This window comes from Lithobates pipiens, unplaced genomic scaffold (assembly GCF_037356315.1).
Source record: "Lithobates pipiens isolate NorthernLeopardFrog02 unplaced genomic scaffold, aLitPip1_a1.2 Scaffold_35, whole genome shotgun sequence".
Lineage (NCBI taxonomy): Eukaryota > Metazoa > Chordata > Amphibia > Anura > Ranidae > Lithobates > Lithobates pipiens.
Genome location: NW_027507811.1, coordinates 6,234,620 through 6,248,372, shown reverse-complemented (window position 1 = coordinate 6,248,372; position 13,753 = coordinate 6,234,620). Strand labels below are relative to the sequence as shown.

Here is a 13,753-nt window from a genome sequence, read left to right as displayed (position 1 = left end):
TAAATAGAGGGACAATTGAGGAGAGAAGAAGGACAGAGGGATTTGTTTATAAAAGACGACCCTACAGCTCCTCGTGTTGTCATCAACTATATTTAAAAAAAGGGGCGGGGATTGTGGTGACATCATTGGCCAGTGGCCATATTTAGGCAGCGATGTCACTGCTATCCTTGGTCCTTTTCTTAAGTGTCGGGGATTCCGGGTGACGTCAATATGACACAACGGGTGAAAGCATCCACAGCTTCCTTAGCAACCAGTGACAGATGGAAGCTGTTATATATAGAAGTGAAAGAAACTCCACTTCTATACGATGCTCGTCTCCCGCTGAACACGGGCCGAATAGGCAGCAGTTCCCTCATTCTTCCAAACCAAAGAACAGCCTAGGTTTGGCTCGAACCAATGGCTCATCCCTACTGCCAACCAGGGTCAAGGCCGTGCGGGGCATCATGGGTGAGCACCAAAAATGAGTCAACCCTAAATTCCACCAAAATTTATATTCTGTATATTGGGGTTAAAATTTTAATACAATCCGAGTCTCAGGTGAGAAGGTGATTGGTGGGAAAGGTGACACATCTCCACAACGGAGAGAATTTTCCTGGAGTCGTAAGTTGGGGAATGTTCTGACTCTAAGCCCTTTATGTCTAAAGAAAAACGTCTATCCTCTGAAGATCTCCAAATTGAGGAGAATGTTCCGGCCCCCGAAAGCGGGGAAATGTTCTGACCCTGAAGGGGTTAATCTAGGTTTCCACACTATATATGTGTGTATCGTCATCTGATGGAGATAAAAGACGTCACAGTGACTATGGAGGAAGAGGACGGAACATGACGGGGCGGTGATTACTGGGTGTAAATATAAAATAAGATCTTATTACCTCCTCTACTTCCAACAACGTCTCCTCTTTTGAGTCTCCGACTCAACTCTCACCCGGAACTTCCTATTTTATAGATGACACCACTTCCTGTCTGTACCTGACATCACTTCCTGTCTGAGTAGAAGTGAGAAGATCACTACCTTGTGGAGATCAGAGGAACTGCAGCACCCCGAGAAACGTCTCGTAGTGTGAACATGCCCTTGTGCTGTGTGTGTATGTACTGTATATCCTTATAGATGGGGGTCATCTCCAGAGCCCCCTAATTATTAAAGAGGGCTTCCAGATCCAACACTTGCAGACCCCCACAACCATAGGGCAAGGGTTGTGAGTAAGAGGCCCTTCTCATTAACATGACACCCCCCCCACTTTGAGGGCATGTGGCCTGGTATGGCACAGGAGGGGGGTGCACACTCCTTTCCTGGCCAGCCAGGTTGCATGCTCACAATTAAGGTCTGATATGGCTTTTTTTTGCATGAGGTATCCCATTAAAATCCATACCAAACTCAAAAGGGCCACTGAGAAGACGAGGGGGTGATGTCCATTTAGGATTTTAGTTCAACATCACACCTCTTGAATTTCAGCCTTCCCAGGCCCTGACATTGTGGTCTGGTTGTGACCCCATAGGTTAGGACTCCCTTTTCAGGCCTCAGTGTCCATGGCTTTTTCCTCCAGGGATTTTTCTATACCCCTCCCCTAGGGTTGGGTTTTAGACCCTCCCTTTTTTTCATGTTTTTTGTTTTTTCTCCATATAATGGGGCATTTTTTTCGCAAATACGTATTTGTGCGCAGCCGCAATGCGGGAAGAGTCACCTCATGTGACAGTGTTTTTGAACGTGAACATGGATTTTTCATGCATATACAACTGGTTTAGATACTACATATATTCCGCTATCCCCTGATGAAACAGATGACAATCAGCTCTGAAACGCGTCGGGTTAGGATATTGTATCTACACTTTGTTGTTTTATCCTATTTTTCCAGTATTCATGACCATGTTCAGTATTTTTGATTAAATTTACTCTTTAATAAACAATACTTTTATCAATATTATTTGATTTTTGGTATTGCATTTAAAGTCCCACCCCTAGGGGTTTCCTTTTTTTTCTTCCCGTTTCTAACAGATGTGGCACATTGTGAATTTTGCTTTATCAGAACTCTTCTCAAACTCAAAAGTTCGGCACCTGAACTTCTTTTAAGTTCATTGAATCCTGCTTGAACTTGACCTAGTATAGCTTGGCCCCTTCGCTGCTTCATGGTACTTAAGGCTAAACGCTGAACTGACTGACCAGTCTGGAGAAAAGCCAGAACATGTCCCACTGAGACCTACCTGGATGGAATTGCCTGGTCAAGGACCATAGTTATTATGCTTTGCAGGTTGGATGGTAGGCTTTGTAAGAAGTCAATCATCTGGCTTTCAGGAGTGAATAGATGACCAAATCTGATAAGTCCCAGTTCCTCAGCACCTAGGCTTCATTTATTGAAGCCAGCAAGGAAGAAGCAGAGTGGTGAACCAGACCTGGGATGGGACAGAAAATCTGGATGATCTGAGAGCATCCATGGAGAGTCTAACAAGTTCTAAGTGCCGTGGCTTCTTGGGCCAATTCAGATTGATGAGAATCATTGGGATGTCCTCCATCTTGATCAGACCTGAGCAAATTGCAGCCCCAGGGCCACATCCAGCCGTTTGGCTGTCCCTATCCAGCTCTAGATGCCTCCACTATCAAAATGTCTCTCTGAGTCTGTCAGCTTCCTCAGTGACATAGAGACCCGGAGAGACTACCCAACTAAGAGTGAGCTTTACACAATGGTCCCTTGGCTCCCTACAGCTGAATGGAAGGTGGCTTGCAGACAGTGTATGCAGTTGGGGAGCTCAATTCCGAGAAGATCACATGGCTCACAACCCTTCCTGCCATGGTGCGAGAGTGCTGAGGCTTAGTGGTTGACCACTCAAATGCCCAGCATTGTCACATAGGAGCCAGGAGAGAGGAGTCATCTAAGGGCAAGGTTCAAGTTGTGACTTGTGGTTCGCACAATGGTTCCCAACAGCTGAATGGAAGGTGGCTTGCAGACAGTGTATGCAGTTGGGGAGCACAATTCCGAGAAGATCACATGGCTCACAACCCTTCCTGCCATGGTGTCAGAGTGCTGAGGCTTAGTGGTTGACCACTCAAATGCCCAGCATTGTCACATAGGAGCCAGGAGAGAGTAGTCATCTAAGGGCAAGGTTCAAGTTGTGACTTGTGGCTCACACAATGGTTCCCAACAGCTGAATGGAAGGTGGCTTGCAGACAGTGTATGCAGTTGGGGAGCTCAATTTCCGAGAAGATCACATGGCTCCCAACCCTTCCTGCCATGGCACGAGAGTGCTGAGGCTTAGTGGTTGACCAGTCAAATGCCCAGCATTGTCACATAGGAGCCAGGAGAGAGTCATCTAAGGACAAGGTTCAAGTTGTGACTTGTGGCTCACACAATGGTTCCCAACAGCTGAATGGAAGGTGGCTTGCAGACAGTATATGCAGTTGGGGAGCTGATTTCCGAGAAGATCACATGGCTCCCAACCCTTCCTGCCATGGCACGAGAGTGCTGAGGCTTAGTGGTTGACCAGTCAAATGCCCAGCATTGTCACATAGGAGCCAGGAGAGAGTAGTCATCTAAGGACAAGGCTCAAGTTGTGACTTGTGGCTCACACAATGGTTCCCAACAGCTGAATGGAAGGTGGCTTGCAGACAGTGTATGCAGTTGGGGAGCACAATTACGAGAAGATCACATGGCTCACAACCCTTCCTGCCATGGTGTCAGAGTGCTGAGGCTTAGTGGTTGACCACTCAAATGCTCAGCATTGTCACATAGGAGCCAGGAGAGAGGAGTCATCTAAAGGCAAGGTTCAAGTTGTGACTTGTGGCTCACACAATGGTTCCCAACAGCTGAATGGAAGGTGGCTTGCAGACAGTGTATGCAGTTGGGGAGCTCAATTTCCGAGAAGATCACATGGCTCACAACCCTTCCTGCCATGGTGTCAGAGTGCTGAGGCTTAGTGGTTGACCACTGAAATGCTCAACAGTCAACATTGTCACATAGGAGCCAGGAGAGAGTAGTCATCTAAAGGCAAGGTTCAAGTTGTGACTTGTGGTTTGCACAATGGTTCCCAACAGCTGAATGGAAGGTGATTTTGGCCAAAACTTGTCTTGCATACACATGGTCGCACAAAGTTGTCAGAAGATCTGACTGTTCGGAACGAGGTGACGTTATACACGTATGACTGGACTACGTAGAGGCCAGTAGCCAATAGCTTTCGTCTCCAATTTTTTTTCTGAGCATGCATGGCACTTTGTGCGTCGGCATTCTCTTCACACGATCGGAAAAAAGTCAGATCGGATTTTGTTGTCAGAAAATTTTAGATCCAGCTCTCAAACTTTTCCCGTCGGAAATTCCGACAGAAAAAGTCCGATAGAGCCCACACACGATCGGATTTTGCGTCAACATAATCCGATTGGACTTTTTTCCGTTGGAATTTCCGACCGTGTGTAGGGGGCATTAGTGGTTGACCACTCAAATGCCCAGAATTGCCACATAGGAGCCAGGAGAGAGTAGTCATCTAAGGGCAAGGTTCAAGTTGTGACTTGTGGCTCACACAATGGTTCCCAACAGCTGAATGGAAGGTGACTTGCAGGTAGGGTCGCCACCTTTTCTTCAAGACAAACCCGAACACTTCAGCGGGGCTTGGCATTTTTTTTTTTGTAGCATACACTATGAGATTGTAAAATACCTGGGACACCTCTTTGTGCCCTAGGGGGGTAGTAATGCGGCATGCGCAGCGGTGAACGGTAGGTGTAGCCGATTGCATATAGTGCAGGTGTGTGTAATGTACAATATCGTGTATATCTAGTGTGTACTGTTTTGGTGGGGAGCCTCCCAGTGTAATATTGGGGGGGGTGTGGGAGGTCACCTAGTGTAGTATGGGTTTAGACATTAATGGCTGTGTTGAGTTATTTTGTGGGGACAGCAAATTTACACTTACTTGTGTCGGGCTCCAGAGAGGGGACACGCCAGGGGACAGCTCCAGACATCAGACATATTATGGGCTCCTGGGGGGAGGAGCTGAGTGCAGGGGGCGGAACCTTTCTTGTCTATAGTGCTGCATGTGTCCTCCTTTGTGATTTACTTGATGTCAGGCTCCAGAGAGGGGACACATCTCCAGACACACTACGGGCTCCCGGGGGAGGAACCGAGTGCAGAGAGGTGGAGCCTTGTCCATAGTGCTGCCTGCGGCTCCTCTTGTCTCCTAGCCCCTCCACTGTGGCCAATGGGGAGAGAAAAAATGCGGACAGGAAGCTGGTGTGAGCCGCTCTCTCTTCTCCTGCACTGTTAGCACATGTTGTCGATCCCTGATTCCAGGAGGGGGGGCACTTGCCCCCCCTTGCGGGGGCACCCATGGACACTCCTCGTGAGCAGTCCTCGTTTTGTCATCCTCGTGGGCCGTCTAGAACGCCGCCGCTAATATTCATACTTTGAGCTGGCTGGCTCCCTGTCATCATCGATCGCTGCTTAGGGATGCCTACAGCCTCACACTGATCACAGCTGCTTGGTCTCAGGTGTTCCCTATCCATGCTGTTTCATGTTAACTTCATTGTAAGTGTGCTCCTTTTTTTAATAAAGTGTTTTTTATTTGATACTGACCTCAGAGCCCTGCTGTTTGTTTTCTTCTACATTGAGGTGATCCTACCCAGATCTTCTGCGAAAGCTTCAGAGGTTCCAGTCTCGGCCCTTCTCCTGTTCAGCCATCCATCCAGTCGCCTCATCCATTCCTCTAACCTGTTGATGGTCTACAGATACAGATGAAAGTTCCACTGGACCAAGGGACTTTTCACTTCTCCATGCATGTGAAACACGTCATGCACACCCCCAAGTCCCTGGAAACGCATCATGCACACCCCCTCTCCTGACATCCACCAGGCATTTTGACAGTTGTCATGCTTGTGTGCAGCCTAAAATGCCGCCGCTAATATTCATACTTTGAGCTGGCTGGCTCCCTATCATCCTCAGTCTCTGCTCAGGGATGCCTACAGTCTCACACTGATCCCAGCTGCTTGGTCTCAGGTGTTCCCTATCCATGCTGTTTCATGTTAACTTCATTGTAAGTGTGCTCCTTTTTTAATAAAGTGTTTTTTATTTGATACTGACCTCAGAGCCCTGCTGTTTGTTTTCTTCTACATTGAGGTGATCCTACCCAGATTTTCTGCGAAAGCTTCAGAGGTTCCAGTCTCAGTCCCTTCTCCTGTTCAGCCATCCATCCAGTCGCCTCATCCATTCCTCTAACCTGTTGATGGTCTACAGATACAGATGAAAGTTCCACTGGACCAAGGGACTTTTCACTTCTCCATGCATGTGAAACACGTCATGCACACCCCCAAAACCCTGGAAACGCATTATGCACACCCCCTCTCCTGACATCCACCAGGCATTTTGACAGTTGTCATCCTTGTGTGCAGCCTAAAATGCCGCCGCTAATATTCATACTTTGAGCTGGCTGGCTCCCTATCATCCTCAGTCTCTGCTCAGGGATGCCTACAGTCTCACACTGATCCCAGCTGCTTGGTCTCAGGTGTTCCCTATCCATGCTGTTTCATGTTAACTTCATTGTATGTGTGCTCCTTTTTTTAATAAAGTGTTTTTTATTTGATACTGACCTCAGAGCCCTGCTGTTTGTTTTCTTCTACATTGAGGTGATCCTACCCAGATCTTCTGCGAAAGCTTCAGAGGTTCCAGTCTCGGCCCTTCTCCTGTTCAGCCATCCATCCAGTCGCCTCATCCATTCCTCTAACCTGTTGATGGTCTACAGATACAGATGAAAGTTCCAATGGACCAAGGGACTTTTCACTTCTGCATGCATGTGAAACACGTCATGCACACCCCCAAAACCCTGGAAACGCATAATTCACACCCCCCTCTCCTGACATCCACCAGGCATTTTGACATTTATCATCCTTGTGTGCAGCCTAGAATGCCGCCGCTAATATTCATACTTTGAGCTGGCTGGCTCCCTATCATCCTCGGTCTCTGCTCAGGGATGCCTACAGTCTCACACTGATCACAGCTGCTTGGTCTCAGGTGTTCCCTATCCAGGCTGTTTCATGTTACCTTCAATGTAAGTGTGCTGCTTATTTTAATAAAGTGTTTTTTATTTGATACTGACCTCAGCACCCTGCTGTTCATTTTCTTCTACATTAAGGTGATCCTACCCATATCTTCTGCAGGAGCTTCAGAGGTTCCAGTGTTGGTCCCTTCTCCAACCAGTTGCCTCATCCATTCCTCGACCCTGTCGATGGTCTACAGACACAGATGAAAGTTCCATTGGACCAAGGGTCTTTGCACTTCTCTGTGCATTTGAAAAAAAAAGGGCAAAGTCCCTGTAAACTTGTCGTGCACATCCCCTCTCCTGACATCCACCAGGTATTTTGACAGTTGTCATCCTCGTGTGCAGCTTAGAATCCCGCCGCTAACATCCATACTTTGAGCTGGCTGACTGCCTGTCATCCTCAGTCTCTGTTTGCTCAGTGACGCCTACAGCCTCACACTGATCACAGCTGCTTGGTCTCAGGTGCTTCCTATCCATGCTAACTTCAATGTAAGTGAATCACTTATTTTAATAAAGTGTTCATTATTTGATACTGACCTCAGTGCCCTGCTTCTTCTACATTGAGGTGATCCTACCCAGAAATTCTGCGGGAGCTGCAGAGGTTCCAGTCTCGGTCCCTTCTCCTGTTCAGACATCCATCCAGTAGCCTCATCCATTCCTCTAACCTGTTGATGGTCTACAGATATAGATGAAAGTTCCAATGGACTTTGCACTTCTCTATGCATGGCATGCATTAGAAAAAAAGGGGCAAAGTCCCCGGAAATGCATCATGCACACCACCACTCCTGACATCCACCAAGCATTTTGACAGTTGTCACCTTTCTGTGCAGCCTAGTATGCTTCCGCTAATATCCATACTTTGAGCTGGCTGGCTCCCTGTCATCATCGGTCTCTGCTTAGTGATGCCTACAGACTCACACTGACCACAGCTGCTTGGTCTCAGGTGTTCCCTACTTATGCTGTTTCCTGCTAACGTCAATGTAAGTGTGCTGCTTATTTTAATAAAGTGTTTATTTGACACTGACCTCAGCGCCCTGCTTCTTCTACATTGCGGTGATCCTACCCAGATATACTGCGGCAGCTGCAGAGGTTCCAGTGTCGGTCCCTTCTCCTGTTCGGCCATTCATCCAGTCGCCTCATCCATTCCTCTACCCTGTTGATGGTCTACAGATACAAGTTCCAATGGACCAAGGGACTTTGCACTTCTCCATGCATGGCATGCATTGAAAAAAGGTCATGCACACCCCCTTTCCCAGCATCTACCAGGCTTTTTGACAGTTGTCATCCTCATGTGCAGCTTAGAAAGCCGCCACTAATATCAATAGTTTGAGCTGGCTGTCTCCCTGTCATCCTCTGTCTCTGTTTGATCAGTGATGCCTACAGCCTCACATTGATCACAGCTGCTTGGTCTGAGGTGTTCCCTATCCATGCTGTTTCATGCTAACTTCAACGTAAGCGTGCTACTTATTTTGATAAAGTGGTTTTTGTTTGATACTGACCTCAGCGCCCCGCTTCTTCTACATTGAGCTGATCCTACCCAGATCTTTTGTGGGAGCTGCAGAGGTTCCAGTCTCGGTCCCTTCTCCTGTTTAGCCATTCATCCAGTCGCCTTATCCGTTCCTCTACCCTGTTGATGGTCTACAGCAGGGGTCTCAAACTGGTGGCCCTCCAGCTGTTGCAAAACTACAAGTCCCATCATGCCTCTGCCTGTGGGAGTCATGCCTGTAACTGTCAGCCTTGCAATGCCTCATGGGACTTGTAGTTTCACAACAGCTGGAGGGCCACCAGTTTGAGACCCCTGGTCTACAGATACAGATGAAAGTTCCAATGGACCTTGCACTTCTCCATGCATTTAAAAAAGGTCACGCACATCCCCTCTCCCAACATCTACCAGGCATTTTGACAGTTTTCATCCTCATGTGCAGCTTAGAACACTGCCACTAATATCAATAGTTTGAACTGGCTGGCTCCCAGTCATCCTCTGTCTCTGTTTGATCAGTGATGCCTACAACCTCACATTGATCACAGCTACTTGGTCTCAGGTGTTCCCTAGTTTTGCTGTTTCATGCTAACTTCAATGTAAGTGTGCTGCTTATTTTAATAAAGTGTTTTTTATTTGACAATTACCTCAGCGCCCTGCTTCTTCTACATTGAGCTGATCCTACCCAGATCTTCTGCGGGAGCTGCAGAGGTTCCAGTCTCAGTCCCTTCTCCCGTTCATCCATTCCTCCAATCTGTTGATGGTCTCCAGATACAGATAAAAGTTCCACACTGATCACAGCTGCTTGGTCTCAGGTGTTCCCTAGTTATGCTGTTTCATGCTAGCTTCAATGTAAGTGTGCTGCTTATTTTAATGAAGTGTTTTTTATTTGATAATGACCTCAGCGCCCTGCTTCTTCTACATTGAGCTGATCCTACCCAGATCTTCTGCGGGAGCTGCAGAGGTTCCAGTCTCAGTCCCTTCTCCCATTCATCCAGTCGGCCTCATTCATTCCTCTAACCTGTTGATGGTCTCCAGATACAGATAAAAGTTCCACACTGATCACAGCTGCTTGGTCTCAGGCGTTCCCTAGTTATGCTGTTTCATACTAACTTCAATGTAAGTCTGCTGCTTATTTTAATGAAGTGTTTTTTATTTGACTGACCTCAGCGTGCTGCTTCTTCTACATTGAGCTGATCCTACCCAGATCTTCTGCGGGAGCTGCAGAGGTTCCAGTCTCAGTCCCTTCTCCCATTCTTCCAACCTGTTGATGGTCTCCAGATACAGATAAAAGTACCACACTGATCACAGCTGCTTGGTCTCAGGTGTTCCCTAGTTATGCTGTTTCATGCTAGCTTCAATGTAAGTGTGCTGCTTATTTTAATGAAGTGTTTTTTATTTGATAATGACCTCAGCGCCCTGCTTCTTCTACACTGAGGTTATCCTACCCAGATCTTCTGCGGGAGCTGCAGAGGTTCCAGTCTCAGTCCCTTCTCCCATTCATCCAGTCGCCTCATCCATTCCTCTAACCTGTTGATGGTCTCCAGATACAGATAAAAGTTCCACACTGATCACAGCTGCTTGGTCTCAGGTGTTCCCTAGTTACGCTGTTTCATGCTAACTTCAATGTAAGTCTGCTGCTTATTTTAATAAAGTGTTTTTTATTTGATAATGTCCTCAACGCCCTGCTTCTTCTACACTGAGGTTATCCTACCCAGATCTTCTGCGGGAGCTGCAGAGGTTCCAGTCTCAGTCCCTTCTCCCATTCAGCTATTCATCCAGTCGCCTCATCCATTCCTCTAACCTGTTGATGGTCTCCAGATACAGATAAAAGTTCCACACTGATCACAGCTGCTTGGTCTCAGGTGTTCCCTAGTTATGCTGTTTCATGCTAACTTCAATGTAAGTCTGCTGCTTATTTTAATAAAGTGTTTTTTATTTGATAATGTCCTCAACGCCCTGCTTCTTCTACACTGAGGTTATCCTACCCAGATCTTCTGCGGGAGCTGCAGAGGTTCCAGTCTCAGTCCCTTCTCCCATTCAGCTATTCATCCAGTCGCCTCATCCATTCCTCTAACCTGTTGATGGTCTGCAGCTACAGATAAAATTTCCAATGCAGCAAGGGACTTTGCACTTCTCCTAGGAGCACCATGTGTACTGTGTACTTGTACACTCTTTGGATTTAAGATATAACGCACAACTGCAGGATACAAATAATTGGGGTTGTATACCTTTAATAACATGAATATTTTCTGGGAACAAACGTTTCTAAGCCCTTGTATGCAGATTCTCTATATACTGTATTTGTGTAATAAAAACAATATAAAAAGGTAAAAACGGTTTTGTGCCAAGTTGTGGCATCGGGAGTGAAGGCGATGTTGTTGGAAGTACATCGTTTTGTGTCGTGTTGGGAAAATTTGACAGGTCTGGAAGGTGGGCCCCAAAGCCAAACTTTCTCTGGTGGACCCCCACTGTGTGTCCCGGTCTGAGCGTGTTGTTATAGAACACATTTGAGGGTTTGTGTGGGATGTTTGTTGGCTGGAAAGATGGGTCTTATGTGGAAAAGCATCACTCAACATAAGAATATGGCTTCTCCCCCCCCCCCCCCATGTGAATCCTCTGATATCAGCAAAGACAGGACTTCTGTGAGAACACTTCCCGCACTCTGGGCAGGAATAGGTCTTCTGCTTGTGTAAATACTCCAAATGTCTGCAAAGATGGGTCTGTAAATACGGGGACTTCTGTGAAAAATATTCCCCACACTTAGGGCAGGTTCAAGTCTTCTTGCTTGTGTGAACTCTCTGATGTCTGTTTAAAGCGGACTTCTTTGGAAAACATTTCCCACACTCGGGACAGGAATACGGCTTCTCACCTGTGTGAAACCTTTGATGTATAAGAAGTTCTGATTTCCATCGGCAATATTTCCCGCACTCAGGACAGGACCACCGCGTATCCCCCGTGTGGGTTTTTAGATGGTTGTTAAGACGGGACTTCTCGGCAAAACATTTCCCGCACTCGGAACAGGAATACGGCTTCTCCCCCGTGTGGGTCTTTAGATGTCGGATAAGTGTTGACTTCACCGGAAAACACTGCCCACACTCATGGCAGGAATACGGCCTCTCCCCCGTGTGGGATTTTTGATGTTTGACAAGACCTGCTTTCCATATATAACATTTCCCGCACTCAGAGCAGGAATACGGTCTCTCCTCTGTGTGTGATTTTTGATGTTTGACCAGTTTTTCTTTCTGTGAATAACATTTCCCGCACTCAGAGCAGGAATACAGAATCCCCTCCAAGTGAGTTCTAAGATGGTCGTCAAGACGGGACTTCTCTGCAAAACTTTTCCCGCACTCAGAGCAAGGATACAGCTTCTCCCCCGTGTGGGTTTTGAGATGTCGGACGAGTGCCGGTTTGCATGGATAACACTGCCCACACTCGGAACAGGAATACGGCCTCTCCCCCGGGTGAGATCTCTGATGGATGATAGATTCGGATTTCCGTTGAAAACATTTCCTACACTCAGGGCAGGAATACAGCTTCTCACCGCCATGATTTCTATGCGGACTTAATTCAGAGCTAAAACTTTCCTCAGGTTCAGCACATGTAAATTTCCCCTCCCCCCGAATCCCGGCACCGCCCCCCACAGTAAGAGGTTGCTCAGAGTCGGAGGGATTCCATGGTCTATCCACACTGTGAAGTCCACCATCCATAGTGGAGATCATTGTCTTTTCTCCTCCACAATCTCCTGTGATGTCCTCATCTTCCATTCTACAACCTGGAGATAAAGTGAGACGATCCTTTGAGGGTTTCTCCATGGCGTGTCCTGGAAAAATATAAAAACATCATCAATAGATATGCGAGGGTTAGTTCACTTCCATCAAGATCCCATCTGGATCAGGTAGATATGAGTGAGGAGATGTTCTCTGTGGAGGTCCCAACCAGCCGGGACTTTTCCCCCCACTTCAGTCAAAGGTTCTTTGGTCCTCCTCCCAGATCACTTCTACATTTACACAACCAATGGGGACTGGGAGGTCCATGCTCTTCACACAACCACAAGCCTAGGCACTGGGTCATGTGACCTCTGATAGACAAGAGGGTCAAAGGCTCAATCTGTGTTATCATATCTGTGCTACTGTAACCAGGAGTGACCCACAACCTAATACTGCCAGCTGAACCACAAATAGGGTATCAGTACAGGGAGGGGACCATTATAAACCTATTATTGGCTGATATCACTCAACTCCCGCCCTACTCTGGACCAATCAGTGAGCAGTAACAGAGCAGAGATAAGAGAAGAATATATGATGGGTCACCTGTGCTGATCTCTGTAGGAGTGTCCTCCTCTATGAATGTCCTCGTCATTCCAGCCTCCTCCGTATATTGCTGGTCACCCCTTAGATACATTTCTTCTAATTCACTTCCAACGTTCAAGTTAATAATACCTTCATCCGAAACCAGCAGAATGACAGAAGATAACATCTGTAACATAGAAGTATTTATGATGTGAAACTCCTTGAACGTTTAGTCTACAACCGACTGGGCAACCACCTCATTGAAAATGACCTTCTCGATCCTCTTCAGTCTGGATTTCGCCCACAGCACTCCACAGAAACCGCCCTCTTAAAACTCACTAACAGCCAAAACCAACGGTCATTATCCCATACTCTTACTCTTGGACCTTTCTGCTGCCTTTGATACAGTTGACCACCCCCTCCTCCTCAAAAAAACTCAATTTGCTTGGTCTCCATGGCTGCACACTCTGTTCTCATCGCACCTTCAGTGTCACTTACAACTCCACTTCCTCTTCTCCAACTCCCCTTTCCATTGGGGTCCCCCAAGGTTCTGTCCTTGGACCTCTACTATTCTCGATCTACACGTCCTCCCTGGGTCAGCTGATAGCATTCCATGGCTTCCACTACCATTTATATGCTGATGACACCCAAATCTGTCTCTCTGCCCCTCAGCTCACCCCATCAATCTCCTCACCGCATCACTGATCTACTAACAGACATAGCAGCCTGGATGTCACACCACTTCCTCAAACTTAATCTATCTAAAACCGAGCTCTTAATATTTGCTCCCCCACGTACCCCTTCGCCTGACTTCTCTGTCAAGATCAATGGCACATCTATCAGTCCGTCCCCACATGCCAGGGTGCCAGGGGTAACCTTAGACTCCGAACTGTCCTTTCAGGCCCACATACAAGTCCTGTCCAAATCATGCCGCCTCAAACTCCGCAACATTTCCAGAATACGCCCCTTTTTAACT

General features: G+C 47.2%; 1 protein-coding gene across 1 annotated transcript in view; it reads right to left on the bottom strand.

Moving 5' to 3' along the window:
• The window catches only part of LOC143955460 (uncharacterized), a 121,529-nt gene that overhangs the window by 64,980 nt on the left and 42,796 nt on the right, over positions 1-13,753 (bottom strand). Inside the window, exons 5-8 of the mRNA XM_077465503.1 lie at positions 12,799-12,964; positions 11,263-12,308; positions 11,127-11,208; positions 10,564-10,685 (exon numbers count right to left, since the gene is read on the bottom strand). Coding sequence (XP_077321629.1) covers positions 10,564-10,685; positions 11,127-11,208; positions 11,263-12,308; positions 12,799-12,964 — 1,416 coding nt within the window. The remainder of the gene's footprint in view (positions 1-10,563; positions 10,686-11,126; positions 11,209-11,262; positions 12,309-12,798; positions 12,965-13,753) is intronic.